Below are 25,757 nucleotides of genomic sequence, written 5' to 3' on the forward strand. Positions count from 1 at the left end.
TCAAGAGCACACTGTACAAAGTGCGCGTGGGTGTGTGTGTGTGTGTGTGTGTGAGTGTTTTGAACGGTGCATTAGCGAAGCTTTAGCAGTGTAACATGTCAGGGCAAGAGCTCGGAGAAGCTTCTCTAGTGCATAAAACATTTTTCTGTCTTTCTGCACCGGATCTGGGGTGTGTGACTGACTTTGGTAAATCCACCTGTATTGTATTAAAAAAAAAAAAAAAAAAAACAAGAATCAGAAGAAAAGTCACGTTCACATTTAGCTCTGATTGTACTCACATCCCCTTAAAAGCAGCAAAGTTAACACTGCCCAGAGCAAAATCATACTGGAACACAACTCCACTGAAGCTGAGAAAAGTTCCTTCATAACTCAGAAATATGGAAGCAGTGGTGGCAGTAACCCAAGGGTCTACAGCTTGGAATTCAGTGACTTAAGTCATTTTATTCATCTGGTGCTGAAAATAAGATGTTGGCTAAGCAAGAGTGATTGCACACATTGTGTGAAATGAATTAACATTTAGAACACTGAGTTTCTGGTGTTATGGATTCAAATCAGAGCTGAAAATCAATGATCGGGCACTTTTGATTCATTGTTTGAGTTATAAAAAGTCTGGTCCTAGCATCTCTGTGAACATTTGCTTCTTTTCTGTGCTTCTAGAATCTAAATTTAATATCTTTGGGTTTTTGGAAAACGAAACATTTCAAGACGATACCTTGTGTTTTAGAGCTTGCGACTGATTAACCTAAAAATTATTAATAATAACTGATTCATTGCTAAAATATGTTTTAATTACATCCTATATGAACTGTTTTTGTTTCATGCTTTTGTGCTGTGGTCGGTTTTATGCCGTGTTTTCACTATATTGTTGTAGGTACTTTGGGTTTAATTGGATCAAAAGTGTGACTATCAAATTAAATATTTGATAAAGAAAATTAATAAAGAAAAATTACTAAAAATGAATAACTTTAATTTATAAAAAAGAACTTATTAAATGAAGGCCTTGACTCACGTTCAGATTATGAGATTGAGTATTCTCAATAAACGTATCGTTAATCAAGTAAATATTAGTTATCACCAATAATTATCAAAGATAATAATAAAAATTACTCTAGTTAAACCAGTGTTCCTCGAGTGACAACAAATATAAAAGTCTCATTAAATATATTAAACTACTAATTAAGGGTTGAACACAGATAAATGTAATAGTTTAATCAGTTGAAGGATTTAAAAGTTCTTTTGTTAGTAAAGGCTGGCTCATTCATCTTTGTGTAATATTAAATAAACAGACATATGGTAAACACAAACATTTATTAACAAATTAATAAATGCAACAAACAAATCACAATAAACTAACTAGAGCTAACAGCAAATATGTGTGTGTGTGTGTGTGTGTGTGTGTGTGTGTGTGTGTGTGTGTGTGTGTGTGTGTGTGTGTGTGTGTGTGTGTGTGTGTGTGTGTGTGTGAAACAAAGAGGAGAGGTGGTTGCTTGGACCCCCGCAGGGATGGTGTGAACATTTAAGTTACACAAAGGCCAGCAGGCTGAAGACCTGAGAAGTTATAATCAGGTTATAACAAAGTTACAATTCTATCTAGCCGTTCATAAAGTCCTATAACATGTAGTAATGCCCAGTTGGTGATTAGTTTCCAGTCCATGAGATGGGAGATAAGTTGTGTTGCTTGATGCCAGTGGCTGGTCCTTTGTGAACCGTAACACAACCGTAACCGGTTGATGATCCTACTCAATACAGGCCATGTTCAAGGCCTAGGAACATCGGCAGTTGGTCCCTGGATCGAGCAGGACAGCATCAAGTTGAATGCAAGAGGAGAGTCCGAGAGAGAGAATAAAGGAAGTGTCCCACAGTTTTATAGACACTGATGATGTCATCACCAGTGGTCAGCCAATGAACTAACAGTTTGGGGGTCCCTTGAAGGATTCACACCTGGGTGTGACCTGTGGGGGAGAGTCTATGGTAGGCCTATGTTTGTGACCATGCCCTCAGAGACAAAGGCTGCCAGGCTTTAGGCCTAGTCTTTTCCCCTTTGTCTGAGCAAGGCTGAGGCCTTCTCATAATCAAACTGAAAGTTCATGTTAATCCAGAAATGAACAATCATCTTTGGGGTGCCGGTTGCACCTACATTGTATACTATATTATTGCTCGACTCCACTCACTGTTTTGGGAGCAGAACTTTTCCAGTTTTTGTTTTCCGATGCAGATAGTAACGGATCTGTGTCACCAGTCAGACAGTTTTTGACTAAATGCTATCAAACTTACTGTTTATCCTACAAATATAAATGATGGTGTAATGTTTAGAGTTAATTTAGTTGTGTTAAACTAAAGTCTAACTTCTAATCTTTGTAACCAAATATTGTTTTAACGGCTTAATTTATCTTTGTGTTTTGAAGAGTGGTCAAAAGGACGCTAACACCGGTGAATTAGCCGCATGCTCCTCTCGGCCCTAGTCGGACACCCCGATCTCCTCACTGTCAACACTTGGAGCTGCTGGTCGTCCACATTAACATCAATGTTGACAAAACATCTGAGACCATACTTCAGTCCTTCACAATAAAATGAAATGCTTTAAAACCTAAAAATATACCGTAAAGTCTTCTGAATTTCCATTTTTTTTAATGGAAACCACCACCTGAGCGGCTCAGGTTGGCTTCTTTCTGCTTTCTCTCATCCAGGTCACTTTTGTATATTAATTTGACATATAAATGTCCATATATAACTATGAAATTTCTTCTTAGAAGTGTATAAATGAATTCTACTTGTACTTCCGTGCCGATTTCCCAGTAAAAGCACCACGAAAAGACCAGAAACTGCATCAATTGGGATGTATCCGGATTGGGATAATACCAGTGAAAGGTGTCAGAGACGTTACCCTTTCAGTGTGGGACAGATTCTTAGATGATTGCCACTGTGGGAAACAGGCGTAACATCATCTTCAGGCGAAACAGGCGTCACATCATCTTCAACGTGTCACCCGGTGTATCCTTACATCCTCTACAGCCGAACGAGTTCAATCCCTTCAGTTGAACGGAGTAGTGCACAGTGTAGTTTTTCTGCATTTTTTTAAAAACTTGCCAAGTGAATAAAAAAAAAAATTGCCATCGCTATTGATTGGTAGCTTGCCTATTTAGAAATGGCAGGTTTCTACACGATGTCTTGTGTCGTCCTAGTGATGGTTCTCTCTGACCACTCAGTGTTTAACTCCACCTAGTATCAGCTCAGCTCGCTTGGAATAGAGTCGTTCTGTCTCCGATACTGCCTAAAATGCTGATATCAGTATCGGTATTGGTATCAGCGAGTACGCAAATCTAGGCACTGATCAGATATCACGTAATTTGGCCCCGGAAAATGTTATTTTTCCATAACGACTTACTGTCAGACTAGAAAAGAAGAGTGAGCCAAGTTGTACAATGCAGTGGAAACACAACATTAGTCTCCCCATAAATCTCCGAATGCACAAGTTCCAGCCAAATGTGAAGTCTTCTTTAGTGTAGACAGGTGTTTCCTCACCTGAGGGCTTTTTTACTGTTCAGATTTCACTGGAATGAAAACATGAGAGAACATAGCAGACAGCTCACTTCCAGCTGTGAGTCAATAAGGCCTACAGGTGTAAGGCAGTATGATATATAGTGTTGGATGTTTCCTGTTCCAAAAAAAGCAGTTGCATAATTAATTAATTTTATTGTATCTATTTATTGATCTTTATTATAAGTGCAGCTAAAGTTGTCAGTGCCGGAGTCCAAAAAAAGTGTCCCCAAGGGGACAATAAAGTGTAATCGATTGTATGATTGACATGACGACAGGATATGACCCAGCTTTTCTCACCGAGAAAAAGACTGTGGTGAAGCAAAGTCAGTTATTTCAATACAATTTATTTTTTTAAATATTTTCAAGCATTGCCCCATTGGGCAACTGGCAGCTTGTATTTATAGGTCTGACGCAACTTTTTACCGCCCGAGCCGTCGGACTATCCTTATTGTTCTATCCTGTTTTAGCCTAACTCGTCTCTCGGTCAATTTATCTCTCTGTCTCTGTCAGTGTGACCCCCCACATTTTTGTCACACACACATACACACATATATACACACTCACGGAGGGCTGTTGGCGAAAAAGTGGTGAGATTACGGAGCATTAATCACTCAGATTAATAGTTAAAATGAGAGCTTAATTACTTAAACAGGTGCAGCTGTGTGTGTGTGTGTGTGTGTGTGTGTGTGTGTGTGTGTGTGTGTTGGTAGACGTACAGTACACAAAAGCCCCAGCAGTGCCTCTCTCTGAATTTAAATTTCAACTTGCTTTATTGGCATGGTATGTGTGTCCATCTGTGCTGCTGAAGCATGCAGAGATGAACACATTAGTACGATCCAAAGAAGGTGATCGCTGCAGAGTGGAAAAAGAAAGTCGAGGAATAATGAGTGCTGTTAATGCCGTCACCTGAGGGTCGTACTGTCCCCGAAATAAAAAAGTAGTTTGATGTGAAAATGGCAATCGATGACTGCAGTGGGAGGGGTCCAATATTTTGAGTCAATTTGCAGTTTGAAAACTTCACATTAATGTTGTAGTGGTAGACAATAGCACCAATTTCAAATAATGATGATATCGTTGGGTTTATACCAAGCCCCCACCACAGCGACTTCCTGGTTGATCCAATAATGAAGTGCCAAAAACTGCAGTTCTCCGATTGTCCACTAGTAGTAGTTTGCACAATAGAGCAGTTTCTCAGTGACCCCCATGTTAACAGGCCGTTTTTACAGCATAATTAAACCTGTTTAAGGCCTGTTACAAAGTCTGTATGTTTAGGTCATATCTCCATGACAACACTGAGGGGGGTGAATATTTTTGTACCCGGCTAGTTTTTATTTTATTGAAGGTTAGAATTTATGAATGATTAGGGTTGTAGCCTCTTGAGTGACAGTTAGCCTCTGGCCCACACTTCTCCTCGGAGGCTAGTTGTCAGGATTAGCATCATTAGCATGCTAACTCTGTCATCTGTGGTCATTCGTGTGGTGGTGTTTCCATAAGTGAAAAGATGGTTTTGCTCTTCGATCACCTTTACAAACAGATGGTTTAGGAACACACCGTGTTAACGTTAGCTTTGTTATGCTAATTAAGTAACCGCACTTGCACCATGACTTGTAGTACAGCCTGCTATCTATGACAGAAACAATAGATGCTAATCTGGAGCAGCAGGAGGATTCGGGCCGTGAGGGTCGGTGTATCACAGTCTATGAGCATGGGACTGTGTTGAATATCAGTTTAAATCATAGATCAGAATTGCCGCCTGCACTTGACTCGCGTAGCGGGTGTAATCTCCGCTACAGACAAAGGAAATTAAAAAAAAAAATGACTCCAAATATTTGAAAATTTGTGAATGTGGCAAGTTTTGTACAAATGACTTCTTCACGTGCTTCTTGCACGAGGCCCAATGTGGCAAACTGGCTGCTTTTTAGTCTGTGCTTTTAAGCTGCGTTCACAACAAATGCGATAGGCGCAAATACAATTGTTTGAGACGCTTGTATCACGCTGCTTGCTCACATTTCTCACATTTCTGATCATCGCTTCATTGCTTCAATCACAGGTGACAGCCGAGGCAGCTAGCTAACTGAAGCCCCCAGCTCAGCCTACTCTGCTGTTGTGCTAACTGGAAGTTATGCTAGTGCTAATAGGGATCTGAATGCTGTCAAAAGAACAGAAATGAGCTCTCAGATGAAGTGTGTGGCTCTTAAAAGAGCAATTCTGTTGTAGTGACATCAGGCCGTAAGTGATTAAACCTCTGAAGCTGTACAGGGTGCTGCCCGCTCTAATGTAGATCTGACCGGGATACACTTCACTCTGCACTGACGACTTTCTTCTTCTTCTTCTTCTGGATTTCCATTAGACTAGACTCCTAAAGGTATCGTTGCTGTGATCCACAGTTCATAGTTATATCCTTTATATTATATCCACAGGAACAGACTGGTTTCCCCCAAGGACTGCAACAATAGCAGCTTTGGTCATTCCCTGGATGTATCATGGAGAACTTCGATGACGCTTACGGCAATCTCAACGCTGATTGGATGTTGCGGCACGATGCTGCCTGAAAAGTTAGATAGTTTCAACTATATTCACATTGCTCCAGACGCTCCGGACGTTAGATGCTCCATTCGCCTAAATCGCGTGTCATTGCTATTTCCGTTACATAGACCAACGTCTATTGCGTTTGGTATACTTGAGTTTCTTATTGGCCAGTGTGTGTGTGTGTGTGTGTGTTTGTGTGTGTGTGTGTGTGTTTGTGTGTGTGTGTGTTTGTGTGTGTGTGTGTGTGTGTGTGTTTGTGTGTGTGTGTGTGTGTGTGTGTGTGTGTGTGTGTACGTGTGTACGTGTGTGTGTGTGTTTGGCAGGACGTTGCAGGAAAACAGCATGTGTGCTATGTCAACCTTACCAGGATAAATAAAGGTTTAAAATATATATAATACATATTTACAGAGAGAGAAGGAAGTAAAACAAACTCTCTTGTGTGTGTGTGTGTCTGTGTGTCTGTGTGTCTCTGTGTGTGTGTGTGCGTGTGTGTGTGTGTGTTGGGGGGGGGTGTGGGTGTGTGTGTGTGTGTGTGTGTGTGCCTGTCTGTGTGCGTGGGTTCTAGGCTTTCTAATGTCATCTTGTTTAATCACATTAACACTGACCCAAATCCTGTTAAACAAACACACACACTTCTGCTCAAACTGTACATACTGGCTCTGTGAGTCTATTTTCTCTCCTTCTTCCTTTCTTTTTTCTTTGTTTCTAAACTAAACTGATAATAAACTTTCTCATGTTCAATCAGCACCTCTTAAAAACATGAATTTACAAACACACACAGACTTGTCTTCACACACACTCTCTCTCTCTCTTTCACACACAAAGGTAGAAACGTGATAGTTGTGTGTTATAAAAGTGGCAGGTGATAAGAGAGGAAGGGCATGTTCCTGTCTTTGCTCTGACCGTACAGGTAAACAGTGACATCAGTGCATTGTGTGGGTGTGTGTGTGTATTCCTGAAGGTGTGGGGTTGTATGTATTTTGTGTGTGTTTCAGCAGTGCGTACACTCTCAAAAAACACTGCACACCTGTCAGCAGCACCACAGTTGACTGCTTTGCACAAACACATTAACAGAGAAATAATAAAGTACAGTATCTGTTTAATTCAAATATTTAAAGGTATAATGTAGTTTTGTCTGAAAAACAATGTATGAACTAATACAAATCCCTCTCAATCATCACCTATGATGGTGTCAGTATCTGCAGAGACCCTGCCCTCTGCCTGGATTTTCTCTTCTCATTTTGAGGTGGACAGGGATGTTTATGGGTATCTGCAAAGAGGCACCCACCCCACATGGGTGTTTAACCTCTAGTCACTAAAAGCATGCAGGATAAACAGCTCTCTGATACCCAACTGCCACTTTGTGTAGCCCCTCGTAGCACCCATCCGGGGTGCTCGGTTTAACCCCAACTCAACCCAAACCTAATTCAGACCTGAACTTAAAAACCAAGTCTTTACCATACAGTAGACTGTATAAAAAAATGTTCATAGCATACCCGTCGAGGTCCCTACGGGAGTCACCATCTTGTCAGACTTTGACTCCTCCTCATTTCCTCTTACCAAAAAAGGGCATGTATGTGACGTTGGGGGGAGGGAGATACGTCCATCTGGCTGACGTTTACCTCGGAGAAGTGAGGGCCAGCGGTTAGGACCACGCCCCTAATTATTCATAACTTTAACCTCCAATAAAATTAAAACTATCCTGGTACACTGGGTGTGTGTGTGTGTGTGCGCGCGCATGTGTGTGCGCGTGTGTGTGTATCGGCTTACTTTTCTTTGTACATTTGAATGCACCTTTATGTGTGCATATGTCTCTGTGCTTTTTCATTTCGTATGTGTTTATATTTGCTTTCTTTTTGTATATACTGTATGTGTGTGAGCACATGATGCATACTACAGTATGTGCTCATGCATGTGTTACTGCGTGCGACTGGAGTGTATGTGTATATTTGCCAGTATGGCCGTGTTTAACTCTTTCTGGCCCATGCGTCCCCTTATATTCTTTGGATTCATTTAGAGTCCCAGTGTAATGAATTTAGTGAAAAGAATCCCATTAAAACCTCTCCTCCTGCAAAACAGTTTCAAATGTTTAATGAACTCAATCTCAATCAAGGTATAAACAAAAGTAAGTCAGATCAAATGAGACTTTGGGTGACCAGTTAGCAACATCGTTTATGTAAAACTGCAATTACAACGTTTGGTAGTCAACTCATAGTCATGGTTGTAGTAGCTAACAGAGCGATATGAAGAGTGATGAAAAGAGGTGTGTGATTCAAGTGTGCAAAAATACTTGAATTCATAGAATGTGGGGTTACCATAGACTGTATAAAAAATGGATGTAGCATTCCCGTCGAGGTCCGTTCTCTCAATGTGATCCAATCGTCCTCACCTATGGGAGTCTCCATCTTGTCAGACTTTGACTACGCCTCATTTCCTCTTACCAAAAAAGGGCATGTATGTGACGTTGGGGGGAGGGAGATACGTCCATTTGGCTGACGTTTACCTCCGAGGAGAAGTGAGGGCCACGCCCCTTAGTCATAAACTTTACCCTCCAATAAAATAAAAAACTAGCCTGGAACAAAAACATTCACCCCCTCAGTGTTGTCATGTGGATACAGTATGACCTAAAAACACAGACTAGAATGTTTTTATGTACCCGGCCTTAAATAGGTTTAATTATGCTGTGGAAACAGCCTGTTTAACACGGGGGTCAATGAGAAACTGCTCTATTATGAAACTTGCTCCTAGTGGACACTTGGAGAACTGCAGTTTTGGCACTTCCTTATAGGATCAAACAGGAAGTCGCTGTTGTGGGGGCTTGAGGTCACAGTAACTAACCGATTAGATTTACTGCAGGGAGGCTGTCAGATGACTTTGTGGCTGCATGTATGTGCCAACTTATGATGGGCGATCATGGAGCTCTGGGCCACTGGCGGCACAATGGGACTGGATGGCTGGGCGCAGTTCATCTACATGTATGCCGAAGTTTCCCTTTCTCTCCCTTGTCCCGCCCAATTTTTAGTGGTCCAATCAAATGTAAATTATTTAATCTAAATCCTTCTTACATCTGTCCTCCAATCAGATAAATTCAGTTTAGTCACTGGAAAATACGTCACAGTACAGACATTAAAGATGCTCCAACACGTCCAACAGGGACTTTAAATAGAACACGAGAATAGAAATTGTACTTTAAAATACTTGTAATAAATAAATGTCGATGCAACTCCTGCTACATCATGCAAGTCAAGAAACCCAGAAGCTCAGAGTCCTCAGTCCAGAACCTGACACCTAGAAATCTTAGTTTGTGTTTGTGTGATCTTCTTTGTGTGTGTGTGTGTGTGTGTGTGTGTATGTGTGTTTGTGTGTGTGTGTGTGTGTGATCACAGCTCAATCACATGATGCATCACATTGCCCGGTCTGTCTCCATACCCGCTCTCTTTCACTTCCTCAATTCTACATGGTCTCTTTCTCTCTCTCCTTCCAAACCCTCTCTGAATTTGTAAATGCTACTCTTTCTCTCTTCATCTTTTTCTTTATAATCTCATTGTCAAATTTTAACATTTTTATACACACCATTTTTATTTCCCTCTGTATATCTCTCTCCCTCTTAGCTCTGTCTGTTTCTCACAATCCGTTTATCTCTTCCCCCCTTTCAATCATATCAGATAACCCGCCTTAGTCTCCCCCTCTTCCTAATCTCATTCACTGTTTGAAAAAAAGTGTGTGCTGACTAAAATGTGGTCAAAGACTGGATTATTGTTTTTGTGAACAGTTCTTTTTTGTTTTAGATTTATGTCGTTCTGTCCTTTTTTGAAGCCTCAAAGCAGGTTTCACAACTTATAATTCAGTTATTATTATTAATTTTATTAGCATGTGTAAGTCACAGTATTTCCGCATCAGTGTATTAAAGACTGTCTGGCCAGGTTGAAACTAATGTAACCAAATAAGATTTAATCCCCAAACAAATAACCAACAAAAGTTTAAACTGTTATTATTGACCTGAGATCCTTCACAGTGGACTCAAACGTGACTGACTGACACACATAAATGTGGTACCTTGGTATGATGACTGTAAACAAAGATGATCACGTGGAGGCAATTTTTAGCCTCTGTCTTACACCAGTGGTGTTGTTCAAGCTCAAGTTTCTCAGTATTCAGATTTGAATTCTCACCATTCTTCAGAAACATAGGCTACGTGTATAATAAATGTAATATATGATTTTGGAGTGTCACACTAAGGTAATATGGTCAAATTTAAATAGTTATTTTAAATTGGGGGATCATGGGTCCGGCTTTTGATTTCAATAATAGAAATAGAAAGCTCATTTTGATCCATCCTTGATTTAGAATTGTGAATGTGACTACCTATGCATTGATGCATCTTTATTAACAATCAATTAATGTAATATAGAATAGACAAGTACTTTAAATTTTGACACTTTAAGTACATTTATTTGATAATGTTTTTGTGCTTTTACTTAATGAATACTTCTTCCACCACTGTAAATGACAAGAAGAAATGACTGTCTATGTCTCTGTCTGTGTCTCTGCAGTACACAGGTCCGATCCCGGCCGAGCGAGGGGGCGAGCTGGCCATGGGGGGAGGTCGCAGTGAGACCTCGGCACTAAGCGGGACGGGAGGGGGGCGGGGCATGACCACGACCCAGAATTCCCAACGGCCCAATGCCTGCTGCTTCTGCTGGTGCTGCTGTTGCAGCTGCTCATGGTAGGAGACATACACACACACACACACACACACACACACACGTGCACTTCTTATGTAAGCAAACACACACTGACACTGTCTCTGTGGAGGGACTGTGGTCCTGTTAACACAGCTGTAGCCGTGACTTCACAACTTGCTGATTCTGTCAGTAAAACTTCAGCAGTGTGTGTGTCAGCAGTACTTGTAATCCTGAGTGTTACTGAGAGTTTTTATGCATCTGTGTCGGTGACAGCCATGGCTGGAGCATTGACTATACACGCGTAACCTCCGTGACGCCACCCATCGGTTTCTGGAAAGCTAAAATGAAGCTCGATGCAGGTGGCTCCAGCAGTTGCCATTTTGTTAATGCCTGATGTCTCTAATCCAAAAATGGGCAAAGAGGTTGAGTGTGGGTGGAGATGAGGCAGGCAAAATTTACTCTCCAGTGTATGCTAGCCACCTGTCACTCAAAGCAGCCATGCCCTTAATTATGCATCACTTTAAGACTTAATATAATTCAAACTGGTGAGTCATATAAAACACAGGGCTGTGAACTAGCGGTCGCCATTCGCCAAATGCGACTAAAATCTTCCCCTGGCGACTGTATTTTCGGGGGCTCCATGCCACGGGGCGGGTAAATGTTTGTCCCGATGGTCGTGCTCTTGCAATAAACTATGCATGACATAGCAAAGCATTGTAGTAGCTATAGAAAATAGTTGTAGAAAATAGTTCCCCTCAGAAGCAAGGTAGCGTACGCGTCAGCGCTCTTTAAAAGTCTCGAGCAGTGACTGTAATCTGAGTGCATGCTGTGATGCTGTGGACCCAGAGCTCAGGTAGAAGCAGGCGGCCTGACTGTTATATTACTATAATATAATACCCCGTATATATATGGATGGCGGTTCAGAGGGAGTCTGCTGAAGACAGTGGTGAGGTGTTCTGATTAGAGATGCAGACTGGATCCGTCCCATCTGTAGTTCTGATGAGTCATTAATGAGTGTTTCCTTTGTCAAAGTTTTGCACTGTTAAAGTTTTCAATTTTCAGTGTTTTGAAATTCAATTAATATTATTCAAATGTATTTCTAAATAATACATTTAGCTCTTCTAAGCATGTATTGCTATATTGTAATGTCATCTCAATGAAAAGGACGGAAAAAGATGGTTATGCAACAAAAAAAGGCTATTTATTATTTGGCCGGTAAAAAATGTACTTGGCTGGCTCTGCCTGTAGAGTTGTCATAAACGGGAAATTAACTACAGAGACTGAAAACATTTTTTGTAAACACGTTTATTTCTGCTGTAAAGTTGGGCTTTTTAACTATGGGCTAACAGAGACTGACTCGCTTTTGGAGCCACTTGAGGAACTGCAGTTTTGGCACTTCTCCTACTGCTTTGGCACATTACGTTTTCAGGCTGTTTGTATTCTCGTGAACATAAAAGAAGGGGAGACGTTTTGGTCAGACCCTGAACTGGTGACACTAATCTGATTTTATAGATCTTCTGTGCTGCTGGGTTGAAGGTGTGAAGCATTAATGTTTTAAAATTTGTAGCTTCTTTGCAGCAACCTCTGTGTATGAAGCATTAACTACTGTCATGGCTGAAAAATTGTGATCTGTCCTCCTCCCCTGGTAGTCCAACACCGGATCATTGGTTTTGCTGATACTGAGCTTCAGGTGATTGCCGTTGCACCGTGAGACGAAGCTGCCTATTAGTCTGTAAAAATCTCTGCAATCTCTCAAGTGAAGACAGCATGTTTGTTGCTGGAATTGACAGGAATCCTACACGCCAAAATAGTGATAAACTCCATTTTTGTCAAAACACACACATAATACCTTTTATTAAATTCCTTCGGAGTCTTCACGTCACATATTATGGACAGACATGGATATATTGCCATACTGCTGCTAGACAGTAATTCTAATATGTGTATTTTACAACAGTGAAATAAGATTAGATTTTAAGTTTATTGAGCAGGGACAAATACATTGTACATTGTTTCATATAAAATATCAAATACAGGTTTCTAGTCGAGACGACTTTGCAGCCCCTGTTCCTGGTTAGGCCTTTACTTAAAGTGTCACAAGCAAAGTTAAAAACAACACACACACACACACACACACACACACACACACACTCACACACACACACACACATGTAAGAATACAGAACATCAAATACAACACACATAATGACAAAAACAAGGACAACAAGTAATCAAATCAAATCAAATCAACCTTTATTTAAATGGCGCTTTTCATACAGAACAGTATCGCAAAGTGCCTTACAGAGATGTACAGAAAAAGAGAAACATCTAAAGATTTGAACTCAACTACTTGATCTATCTCTATCTCGTCAATCTTTACTTTAGAATTTTGTTGAATTTTAATTGAAAAGCACATTGATACTGTTTTCTTTATCATTTAAAGTCAAATGATTGTTTGTGAGCCACTGTGATACACAAGACATCTCTGGCTGCCAACTGAGGAGTTTTTGGAGACACAAGTACCACTGTGTTGTCTGTATACATTTGGCATCTGGCTCTTTTGCAGCTGTCAGGTAAATCATTAATATACGTATAAAATAAAAAGTAAAGGACCTAATATTGAACCTTGTGGAATAAGGACCTCATAAAGTAGAGTTTCAGTGTCTATTAAAGGTGGATTATGGCTCTGTGTTGGGTGTTACAGCTGCCCTGCTGCAGATGCATCCTTTACACAAATTGGCTGTGTAGCATTGTCGCCTTGTCTCTCCACTGAAGAGTGTGTGTTGCTTGTGCCACAGCCCCCGCCCATCCCGACCCCTCATCAGTGGAATGGGAACATATGGGACACACCTGGGCCTGGTGTGTCCGTTGCATGAAAAAGCCAGAGCAGCAGCCACTCTTTGGGTACAGATCTCCTCACTATAGCTCTCTGGATTGGGGTTTCTTCTTCCTTCTTAGTTTTTTAAGTATGACACCTACACTGCTCACTTTACACATCCCTTTGTTTGCCTTGCTTTAAATTATTTTGTAGTTAATAGATCCCTTTATTTGTTAGCATGTGTCTCCTGTTTTTGTCCAGTTTAAGGCTCACATTTCATGTTTGAAGTGACCTATACCTGACATCAATGTGTCTATGGTGTGACCAGGGGTCTCATTTATAAAACGTCGGTAGGATTCACTTCAAAGGTGGCGTACGGACAAAACATAGGACGTGTGCACGCATAAAAATATTGGGAATTATAAAGAGGTGTGCACGCACGTCCTGCACCGGTTTCCCTTCATAAATCACAATCAACTCTAAATTTTGCGGCTTCTTTTGCTGCTTCATGTCACGCCCATAGATGCCTATAAATAGTCAATAAAACGCCCCAAATTAATATTCATTCATACTGTAATTATGTCAAACACAGAGAGGAAAACAAAATAAAGACATAACAATCAATGTGAAGATGACGTTCATGTTAAAGACGTGGAAAAAAAGGAAAACATTTTGTTTGGAGGGCACAGTTTGGGCATTACTTATGACAAAACAGCTGTAGAGTGCAAACATGTCGCGGACACAGATAATGCAGTGTCAGAAAGTCGGACCGTTGATGAAATGAAAAGAGATGAATGAAAGCATTTTCCCCTGAGTGCAGTCAAATGCAGCTATTACATTTGAGAAACAGGACACTTTTGCCTTTTTAATTCCCTGTTCCCTGTTTACGTAAGGGAACGTGGCAACGGTAATGTAGGACTTAATAGCTTAATGCTAAAAACAGTGTGTGGCAGCACCCCGCAAATTTGTGAGCCGGTGATATCACTGGCCACCTGCATTACTGTTTTGATTCTGTTCCTGGCTCCCTCCTGTGACACACTTTTTTTTTAATCAACCTTATTTGTCATTCATTTACAAAACAGTGCAGCGTTGGTCAGAATGAGGTCAAAGTCACATTAAATGTGACCTAAAAGAAATCTGATACGTATCTGATTCAGTAGCACATTTAAAAATGTCCTGATTCTGATTGAAAAATGTCAGATTCAATGGGAGCTGTTCTGTTCACACTGTCAAAAGCAAATCAGACATGGGTCACCTATGAGAGGGAAAATCAGATTCAGGTCACCTGGAACTGCAGTGTGAACAGAGCCAAAGTTCTTGTGGCTTCCACCTCATATACATTTAGCCAACGAAGCATCAACATATACTTACGTGTTCAGAGGCTCTGTTTGTTTGTGTGACTTTTACATTCATGTCAATGAAAAATATTCTTTGATGACCAGAGGTAATTTACTCTTGGGAAATATTGTCTACTGTCGCGAAATAAGTTTTGATCTTATTCAAATTAGAGTGTGCAGGTATAGTGAGATCCTCCAGCAGAGCCTGAGGTCTAATGTTGACAAAAGGATCGATACTTCAATACTTCAGTGTTTCATACAATATCCATGATAGTATTGCAGCTGTAAAAGAAAACATTAAATTCTGGCATTGTGACACCCTCACGGAGGAGTTCTGTGGTAGACCAGTCTATGAACTCAACACACACACAGAAATGCACCTGACTGTTCTGCTCACAATCACACACACATTAGTCAGAACTCATTATTTATAATACACACACACACACACACACAAACACGCACGCACACACAGGTGTAGACAGTACACTGCTGCTTCACGCTGCTGTTAACATAACTGTGGTTATTGTTGTCATTAAATGGGGCAGTAACATCATCGTAGGTGATTGTATATGTGTTTATAGTTCTGAGGGCAATTACTGTTCTGTCAACTGTGGTTTAGTGTGTGTGTGTGTGTGTGTGTGTGTGTGTGTGTGTGTGTGTGTGTGTGTGTGTGTGTGTGTGTGTGTGTGTGTGTGTGTGTGTGTGTGTGTGTGTGTGTGTGTGTGTTTCCTGCCTGAGAGCAGTTTTATCATGTCAGTCTCACCGTCAGGAATGAAGAGGAGAGACGGCGGCGGAGGAGGAGGAAGAGAATATCACAGGACACCAAGATGGAAACCATACCAAACTGTGAAGCTTGGTGAGTCTTTTTGGTGTTTTTTTAAGTCTTTATTATAAAGGACAGAAAGGAAATGGGGTGAGAGAGAGAGGGGGAGACATGCAGCAAAGGGCTTCACTGCCTCGAGGACCTTCAGCCTCTTTACATGGGGGCGACTGCTCTAACCTCTCTGCCACTGGCCGAGTGATGATGAAATACTAGTGATAAATAAGTTTGTTGATAGTGACAGAAACATTTCTAAAATAAAGCAAATATGAAACTAGTATGACAAATGTAAAAGATATCAAATTAAATATCAAATGATATTACTGATGTTAGAAATGTTTGGGATTAATTACAATCGGTCTCATAAAAATATGTTTCTTAAAACTATCAACACTTTTTCGAATTTGTTCTAATTTTGTAAGTTAGGAACGAAGAACAGAAATGAGTCTTTGGTCGGGCCTGATTAGAGAAACTCCCACAATTTTGACTTATTTAAATCATGCGTTTAGAGATGTGCTCAAGAGTGTCTTGGATAGAAGTCATTCAGCATGAAAAGATGCATAAACAATAATTAATCGACTAAAGGAAAGTTAGTCGACTAAGACCAAAACGAACGATAAGTAGACCGATTAATGATTAATCCACTTAGAGGAGGCAGCCCCAGTTTTTGGTGTGGATAGATTTTTTTTTTTTCTTGGAGATTATCTTTTGGTAGTTTTTCAAACCTTTATTAGATTGGACAGATATGAAATGGGGCCACTGCTCTAACCACTGTCCCACCAGCCGCCCCGGATTCAGGATTTTTAACAATTTCTTAACAGTGAAAAATGAACGTTTTGCTCGACCTGCCAATTGCTGGTAAACTAAAAAAAATTACCATCCAAAATATTTTTAAACTTTCCATAAAACGGCATAAGATACAATGTAATTAAACGCTGCAGCTCCTTGTATGACAAATCTCTCCTCATTGGGAAGCACCAGTTCTCTGTAAAGTTCTTTTACTCGTACTTCCCCTGTGCTCAATATTAACGCTAGGTCGACCTGCTCCGGCTATGTGTCACCACATAGTCAGTGTCAGTGTAAATTCTCCTCAATGGTACCAGACCAGTCCTACTTATAATAGAGCTGAACAGCCAGATAGATAAAGTTAGCTTTACCATAGCAATGGTGGACAGTGAGGGCCAATCAGAGAATTGAAATACAATTATTAACAGCCAATAGAAAACACAACGGTGTCAATCAACCATCTTCCCTTTTTTCCTTCCTCAGCACCAAACCCTCAGTGGACGAGGTCCGGCTCTGGTCTCAGTCATTCGACAAGCTGATGAGGAACCCGGCGGGGCGAAATATTTTCCGGGAGTTCTTGCGGACAGAGTATAGTGAGGAGAACATGCTGTTCTGGCTGGCCTGTGAAGACCTCAAACAGGAAATCAACAAGAGCGCTGTTGAGGAGAAAGCGCGCTCCATCTACGAGGACTACATTTCCATATTGTCGCCAAAAGAGGTAAGAGAGCTGGTGACTGAGACGACACCTCTGCTTCCAACAAAACCGTCTAAAGGACCATCCTGCTGGTGTAGCACGTCTCTAATTGCACCCTGAAGGTTCTGAGCGCAGAAGCGCACGTGTTCAGATTTCTTTTCTTGACATAGCTGACGAAAGCAATCTCTGGAAGCTGAGTGTTAAATCTAAAATGTCCCTTAAAGTTGTACTCCACAAGATTTGAGACATGTTGTTTCTAGCGGCCTCTTTGGCGGTAAGATGTAACTGCAGACGAGCCTGCTCCTTAGAGCCTCCAGCTTATCACGTTCATGGTGTCTATGTGTGTTGACAAAAAAAAATTCTCTCTTTTGTAAACTTTATTGAAACACATTCACCTCTCTACTTCCGGTCCGTCCCCTTTATGTTCCCCTCTTAAATACACACACAAACACACACACACACACACACACACACACACACGTTCCTATCACACTTCTGTCCTTACTACAAGCCTGACTCAGAAGTTGGTATTACTGATTTCCGTGAGTGAAACGCAGACCAACCGCTGTTAGGAGTGTCACTAACATGGCGGATTATTTAAATCTAGAGAGGGAATGTCTCCACTGACACACAGATATTGGAATACTCGGCAAAAAAGGCAACAGGTGCTTTCATTCGTGGTCACGTGATCAATCACCATTGTTTTAACTCACTCTGTGATATAATATAAATTTAAATCTCTTGAATGCACCAACTATTCTTTGCATCTGCCGCCTCACGGGCTAGAGATCACTTCCCCTTCCCCCATTACATTCTAATGAATAAAGTACCATGGACCTCATACGTGTCTGTGTTCGGGATGTTGAACCATCAGGCAGAAGTTGCTCGAGGTCTGATCTTGTGTCTCAGAAATAGCTGATTTTAATTTAGCGAACCTCAATGTTTTCTTGTGCAAAGTCTTTGCCGATGCATTTTTTTTCCACTTTCAAAAGTCAGTGTGTTCTATAGCATTGCCAGAGGACGCAGATATATCGTGGCAGGCGTATTGCTCAGGAACCAAGGAAGCGCAATGTGAAGTTATTTGGAGGAGCACTTCTCGAGAAAGCTGCAAGCAGCAACACACGTTCTGAACGGGCATATTCTGAACAGTCGACTGGTTAATTTAAACAAAATATTTTAGGTTTTCAACTGTTAGTCAGAGGAAACTAGACATTTGCTGATATTGTATAGAATATAATTCATCAGATCAATCGATCATAAAGTAATTGTACGTGTTACAATGTTGTTTGGTCTAGGAGTTTAAAGTTACGGCTCTTATCTTTAGTCCTAACCTGGAGTGAGCTGAAAAGGCTGAAAATTTGGAAAAAACACTGAAAAGGGCTGCTGTCAAACATCAGAGAAAGTATGTTGAGGTGGGTTCACTTAAACCCTGTTGCTGGATTAGCGGTTTGCTCACCAGTGTTTTTCTTCAACTCTCATGAGCAGCGAGCTCTGTTGTCGTTGGAGGGATCCTCAAAAACAACAGTGCAGGTGTCCTTGGGCTGGAATGGTGTCACTGCAGAACACAGGGGACCGAAGTCCTAACATTAGTTGCAGCCGTATATATTGTGTTCTGTCCAACATAATCAAACGGTGAAGAACACCTCTGTGGTCTCAACGTGTTCAATTTCTCTGCTGCTTTTTTTTTTTTATCTGAACGTTTGGTGCGCGCTGCACATTTAGAAGTTTTGATTTGTCAGCTGTTCTGCACGTGCTTCAGTGTTCACACCGACACCCACCTCAAGAAATGTGAGCCCTGCTGATTGACCAAGTGATTACTGCTGGTGATAATATAAACTTGGACATACTGTAACACACACACACACACACACACACACACACACACACACACATACAATTATGACGTTTTTTCTGCTGAGAACTAGGGGGAAACTGACCTGTGTGGGTGTGTGTGTGTGTGTGTGTGTGTGTGTGCGCGCGCGTGCATGCGAGCGTGTTTTAGTGTGTGTGCATACAGTGTGTTAACAGGAAGCTATAAAACGCTGCTCTCATCACCTTCTGGCAGTAGAGACTTTTTATAGACACACATGCACACACACACACGCTCTCACACACACTGGAATACAGAGATATTCAGACATGTGAGTTTGGCAGAGAAGATGCATGCCTCTCTGTCTGTCTGCATGTCTGACCTTGGTAGGATGCCTATCTCTTTCTGTGTGTGTGTGTGTGTGTGTGTGTGTGTGTGTGTGTGTGTGTGCGTGTGTGTGTGTGTGTGGGTGTGTGTGTGTGTGTCATTCCTAAATAAGAGCAGAGGGAGAATATAAGAGGAAGCTTGTCGTTCTATAAATATCTGCCGGTGCCGTGCCTGTGGGGCCACTGTAAGTGTGTGTTTGCACTCCAGTGCTGCTAACTGCATGTATTCACGCCTCTACGGAAGGTAAATAATGACAAAACTACAGAGTAAGGATCGACGGATCCGATACTACTTTTGCGGCCTCAATTTACATCATAAAAATCCCACAATGATGAAAACAAATGTTTAAATTTTTTAAAAACGGAACATTTATGGAACTTAAAAGGCGTCTCCAGCAACACGGAGCTGCCTGTGGACGCCTGTCTGTAAATAATGGCAGAAAAAAAACTATCAGCGAACACAGCAACCCACATCAGCCAATGATATTGGCCTGCCGATGTGTGGGACTGTCACTTCTACAAAACAGCACAAAATAATTGAACAAACCTGTGAGTCCAGATCTGATCGAACCAGGTCAGTCTTTCAGTTCTATTTTTTTTTTTTAAATGACCAAACTAGAAACTGTGAAAGTTGATTCACGGAAAAAGAATCAGCTGGTCCTTTTAATGGGTTGTCTTTTAACTAAACTCAACTAAATGTCCCCCCAGGTGAGCCTGGACGCCCGGGTCCGAGAGGTGATCAACAGGAAGATGCAGGACCCGACGCCTCACGCGTTCGAAGACGCCCAGCTACAGATCTACACGCTGATGCACAGGGACTCCTACCCACGATTCCTCTCCTCCAGCATCTACAAGTCGCTCATTCATGACGGCTCATGTACCTCCTCCGAATCCTAATCCCACACCTCCTCCCCCTCCTCCACGATCCTGCACTCACAGGACTGACGCCAGACCATTTCATCGCTCCTCTAGCACACTCCCAGTATGAAACTTTCCAAAAAAAAAAGATCAGACGACTCCTCGCCTCCTCAGCTCACTTCTCTGAATCCTAAAATCTCTCCAATTACAGCCAAGACTTTCTTCTCATTTCTTGTATTTTCTCCTCCACACCCTCAACTTTTGGTTCGATCAGTAAAAGTCCAAGATGTCCTTTCCTCCTTTCCTCCTCTCCTCTTTGTTCCTTTACGGTCACGTCTTTGGTCTCATTAAATCTTCTTTTTTGTGTGCTTTCTTCTTTCTTTAGTAAACCCTCATCCTTTCTCCTTTCCATTCCTTTTCACTTCTAAAATTGATCAACATAATATAAAACAACTTTGTAATAGTTACAAAAAAAAAGGTTTGACAAAGAATTCAATGAACAATATATTTTATAAACCATTTTATACACAATTTAATTTTTTCCCGGTGGAAAAGAATGTGAAACGGTAGTGAGACATGAAATACAATTGATAAACTTCTATATACGCAATTCCTAATTACTTCAAAATGGTCATTTATTAGGCTAATACGGATTTGTGACTCAAAAAACAATCTCATAATAAACGGACCAATATTGATTTTTAACAGATTCATTGACTGCGATCAGCCGACGATATTCACCAACTTCAGTGGCTGACGTTTATCTCCTGTGTTGCATCAGTTTTGCGCTGACTAAATTTTGTGTTAAAGTTGTACTCCATAAGATTTGAGATAACTTGTTTCTAGTGACCACTGTGGTGGTAACATGTCACTGCAGACGAGCCTGTGCTTTCAGAGCCTCCATCTTGTCACGTTCCCGGTCACTATGTGTGTTGACTTTTTGTTTTTTCGCTCTGCTAGTCCATCCCCTTTATGTTCCCCTCTTAAATTCACACACACACACACACACGTTTACACTTCTGCCCTTACTACAAGCCTGACTCAGAATTTTCAGATTTCGGACTACAAGTGAATGCAGCATAACCATTGGCGATAATCTAGGCTGACTGACCACCAAACTAACATGGCAGATTATTTACATCTAGCGAGGGAATGTCTCCACAGACACACAGATATTGGAATACTCAGCAAAAAGGCAACAATTCAATTCAATTCATTTTAATTTTATTTAAAGTGCCAAATCCTAACAAAAGTTATCTCAGGACACTTTACAGAGTAGGTAAAGACCACACTCTATGACTTATTTATGATTTACAGAGACCCAACAATTCCCCCGTAGATATATATATATATATACATTATACCTGTACAGTGCTGTAAACAAGTCAAATGTTATACAAAGCCTCATTACATATGGGTCATATGATCAATCACCATTCTTTGAATTTTCTTTGATTGATATTAACTTAAAAGACAATTAAATAGATGGAAATCTTCATGAGTACAACATTAAAAGGTTAAAAAGGCGTTTTAACAGATATTTTTGAAAGTGAATTTGTGCTCCTTCAAAGATAGTGTAATGAAACAGTTATCTGTTTTTATAATGAAGATTTCTTTGTTTCCGTGGCACAAAAGAGGGAACGAATACCTTAACTAAAGGTCCACAAAGTGTCTTTTTCTGCAGTTTTCAACCTCATTTTAGTCTTCCTCAGCAGCTGGAGAACTCCACCTGCTGAGAAACTCTGTCTGGTGGTTCAAGAGTCCAGAAAATGCTAGGTAACTGGATTTTGACTTAGATTAAAGTCTGACCAATACTGGGTTGTTTTCGCCCATGACAATATTGACATCTAACAGTTAAAATGTAGGAATTGTCTTGAACCCTGTCCTGTCGACTCCTAAAGCTACTGAACACTTTACTTCCTATCTTTTCTGCCCTCACATCAGTTTTTTCTTCTTTTCCTTCCCCACCTCCATCCTACTGTTGATCCTTTTCCGACCTTAGAAGCTGTTTTTCACCTCAATAACTCCTAAACAGAGAAAGAAGCTATCTGTGTGTTGAAGTATTTCTTTGGGAAATGTGGTGATGTACATTATTACTTTGAGAGATTTGAATGCATTTCAAGTGGAGAGATATTCACATGTGCCATGGATCCTTAGTGGACTTTTTTTTTAACCAATTAGCTCCTCAACTAATGACCGTCCGGTCAAATTTTAAAGAGCCAACTAAAGACAGCTGTCCCTGACCTCCGCCCACCTCATCACCTTGTTTTTCATCCCACGGTTCTCGACTTGGAGACTGACAGAAAGGCAAAAGAAAAAGATCGATGCTGTCACATTCCCCCTCTTTCTCTTTCTTGGAAAAACACAGGGTGCTCCCTCCATCCCCCAACAACAAACCAGTTAGTTCCTCATTGTTGTTTGTTTCTCCACCCGTGTTTGCTGGATCTCACTCCTGTGATAAACAAACAGACGAATGGATGGATCTCACTTCCTTCCTACTACTGATTTACAAAACAGATGAGACGTCTATTTTTTAAGAGAAAAGCATATGGAACATTTTAATTACGTTGATTTTTTTTTTTTTTTTTGGTTGTGTTATTCGGTTTCTCCCACTCTCTCCCCTCCTGGATTTTTTTTTGCAAGCAGAGGATTCCTCTGAGACTGTACTGATCCCCACCCGACGCAACACCACAGACAGGTGCAATAAACACTGGAGTTTGGAAAAACACACACACACACGCACTTACAAAATTTGTTTTACTATACTTCAGAGGACCTTTCCTTAGACCCTGTTCAAATTATAAACTCAGCAAGATATGAGTAAGTCTACCAAAGTTACCTCAGGTTCATTGTGTATTATTTCATTTTTGTCCAGTTATTAACAAAGCGATAATCCACTCTGACCTGTGCGGTTATAGAGAGGGGAAGTCCCTTATTTCAGTAAAGAAAAATGTTTGACAAATTATTTTTTGATCCTGTTGGAATTTACCCATGAATTACACATATGATGTTTGTGGGGCTGCCCCCGACCAAGGATTTTCTTGGTCGACCAGTGTTTGTCATTTAGAGCGATTAGTCCACTAATCGACGCATATATATAGGCTGACATTACTTACATGTTTAAGGTGGTAGGTCATGTTCGTCTAACGTTACTTAACATGTTTAAGGTGGTAGGTCATGTTCGTCTAACGTTACTTACATGTTTAAGGTGGTAGGTCATGTTCGTCTAACGTTACTTACATGTTTAAGGTGGTAGGTCATGTTTGTCTAACGTTACTTACATGTTTAAGGTGGTAGGTCATGTTCGTCTAACGTTACTTAACATGTTTAAGGTGGTAGGTCATGTTTGTCTAACGTTACTTACATGTTTCAAGGTGGTAGGTCATGTTCGTCTAACGTTACTTAACATGTTTAAGGTGGTAGGTCATGTTCGTCTAACGTTACTTACATGTTTAAGGTGGTAGGTCATGTTCGTCTAACGTTACTTACATGTTTAAGGTGGTAGGTCATGTTCGTCTAACGTTACTTACATGTTTTAAGGTAACGTTTTAAGAAAAAAAAAACACTGACAGTGAGCGAGTGTCACAACTACCTTTAACTGGCCCTTCAAATTAAAAGCCCTCCAGCCTTTTAGGCCAACCGCCAGTCACGTAGATTTTCACAAGACACAGCTCCAAATATTTATTTTTTTTCCTGCGACCAATAGACTAATTACTTTTTGGTGCTTGGTCAACTATTTGGGGGCAGCCCTAGATGTTTGTCAATTTAAAGATAATTTTTAAAGTCAAGAAAGTTACACAATGTCTTGGGTCTGTCATAGTAACACTTGGTTGAACTACATCTAGCTAGCTCGCTAACTTAGGGTGTGTAGTCCTGCTGAGTCGGTATTTTCACAGCCTTATGCTTCAACAGTTTTTTATCACCAGCTGTGTCTTTCTTGACCCGCAAAATGATCTTTTCAATTGAAAAACATCATATTTGTAATTCATGACACACTTCAAACAGGATTAAAAAATGAATTTGTCTCTTCCTGTTCACTGCCGCACTTATTTTTTCTGAAATGAGGTCCCGTAGTGGTCCACCAGAAGGGGAGGGACTTTGCCTCTCTGTAAGTAAATAGTGTGTTACTGTTGTTCAATTGTATCTGTTTTTTTTAATGGTAGAGATTTGGAATAACAGTGGAGCTGAAACAATTAGTCAATAAATAATTGATTGCTGATCGTCAGCTTCTCAATTGTAAAAAAAAATGATATGATTTTAAATTGTGATTAATATATAACTATATATAAGATATAGACAAAATGTGAAAATAACTCTTTCGGCTCTTAGAATCTGTGAAAGTCAAAGTTGTCCTAAAAATTATAGTAATACAAACACACACACACACACACACACACACACACACACACACACACACACACACACACACACACACACACACCAGGGTGGCCTACCTGGGCACTGCTGCTGCTGACCTCTGCCTCTGTGACCTCTCACCTTTGACCTCACCACTGTCTGTCGCCCACTCGGACGCCTGCTCCTGATTGGCTGCAGGAGGCTGCAGGGCTGAACTGTGGTTGGTCAATTCAGGAAGGGGGTGGGAGGAAATCCCAGGTGCAAAAAAATATATAGATATATTAATGAAAAACAAACTAATAAAAAAGATATAGAGAAAAATATATATAGAAAAAAAGATGTTATGTGAGATCTGATGCTTACACCCAGTGATTCATGGGAAATGTAGTTTGAGGAAAACAAATGTTTGTAGTTGTCTGCGGAGGCAGAAACAACAGATTAAAAAAAAAAGAGATGCCAGGTCTTTACTGGTCATTCAGAATGCATTTATCTTAGTATTGTTAATGTTATTTATTTTATATTTTGTTAAAACTGTGATTTTAATTGTACATATATAAACGGAAACCTCTGAACATCCAATGAGAAGCACCTTCGTTTGTTCAGTGTTTGTGTGTTTTTTATTTCTTACTGCATATCAAACCCCCACCCTGATAAAATATGTTGAGTTATTATAGAAAATATAGTTTCCCTAGCTCAGCATGAGGTTAGGGCTTTAGGTGTTTTGTAAATGCACAACAGAAACAATGTTGAGAATGATCATTTGAGGAGCAATGCAGTTTGAACTGAAAGTGAACATGAACTGAGCTGCTGCAGTTGACTCTGTGTTGATACTCCCAACAGTCAGTTCCTAAAGGAAACCAACACACACACACAGTAGTGTGTGTGTGTGTGTGTGTGTGTCTGGTCTTTTTCCACAGTTCACTGTAACTTGATATGTTTGTGTTTGGGCGTACTTCTCTATGTGACACAGACACTTAAATGCAGTATATAGTCACACCGTCTCATACCTCCATATTCTCGCACAAACGCACACTAACTGGCACTTCTTTATCTGTCCATCCATGTTTTTTCCCAGGACTCCACTCTAGTTTTCTGTTGATGAACACTGATAATCTTCACTTCTTCTGCTCATCAC

General features: G+C 40.6%; 1 protein-coding gene across 4 annotated transcripts in view; it reads left to right on the forward strand.

The window, feature by feature from the left end:
• The window catches only part of rgs19 (regulator of G protein signaling 19), a 53,991-nt gene extending 28,810 nt beyond the window's left edge, over positions 1–25,181 (forward strand). Inside the window, exons 2-7 of one of the 4 annotated variants that reach the window (XR_014593362.1) lie at positions 10,623–10,795; positions 15,682–15,768; positions 17,002–17,236; positions 20,117–23,391; positions 23,434–23,474; positions 23,641–25,181. Coding sequence is in view for 1 of the 4 variants with exons in the window: in XM_083920395.1 (XP_083776521.1) it covers positions 10,623–10,795; positions 15,682–15,768; positions 17,002–17,236; positions 20,117–20,305 (684 nt within the window). In the remaining 3 variants the exon portion in view is untranslated. Of the gene's footprint in view, positions 1–10,622; positions 10,796–15,681; positions 15,769–17,001; positions 17,237–20,116 lie in introns of all 4 variants that reach the window. The other 3 variants (XR_014593360.1, XR_014593361.1, XM_083920395.1) reach the window with 3 other exon arrangements.
• Positions 25,182–25,757: the final 576 nt, after the last annotated feature.

This window comes from Echiichthys vipera, assembly GCF_963691815.1.
Source record: "Echiichthys vipera genome assembly, chromosome: 9".
NCBI lineage: Eukaryota > Metazoa > Chordata > Actinopteri > Perciformes > Trachinidae > Echiichthys > Echiichthys vipera.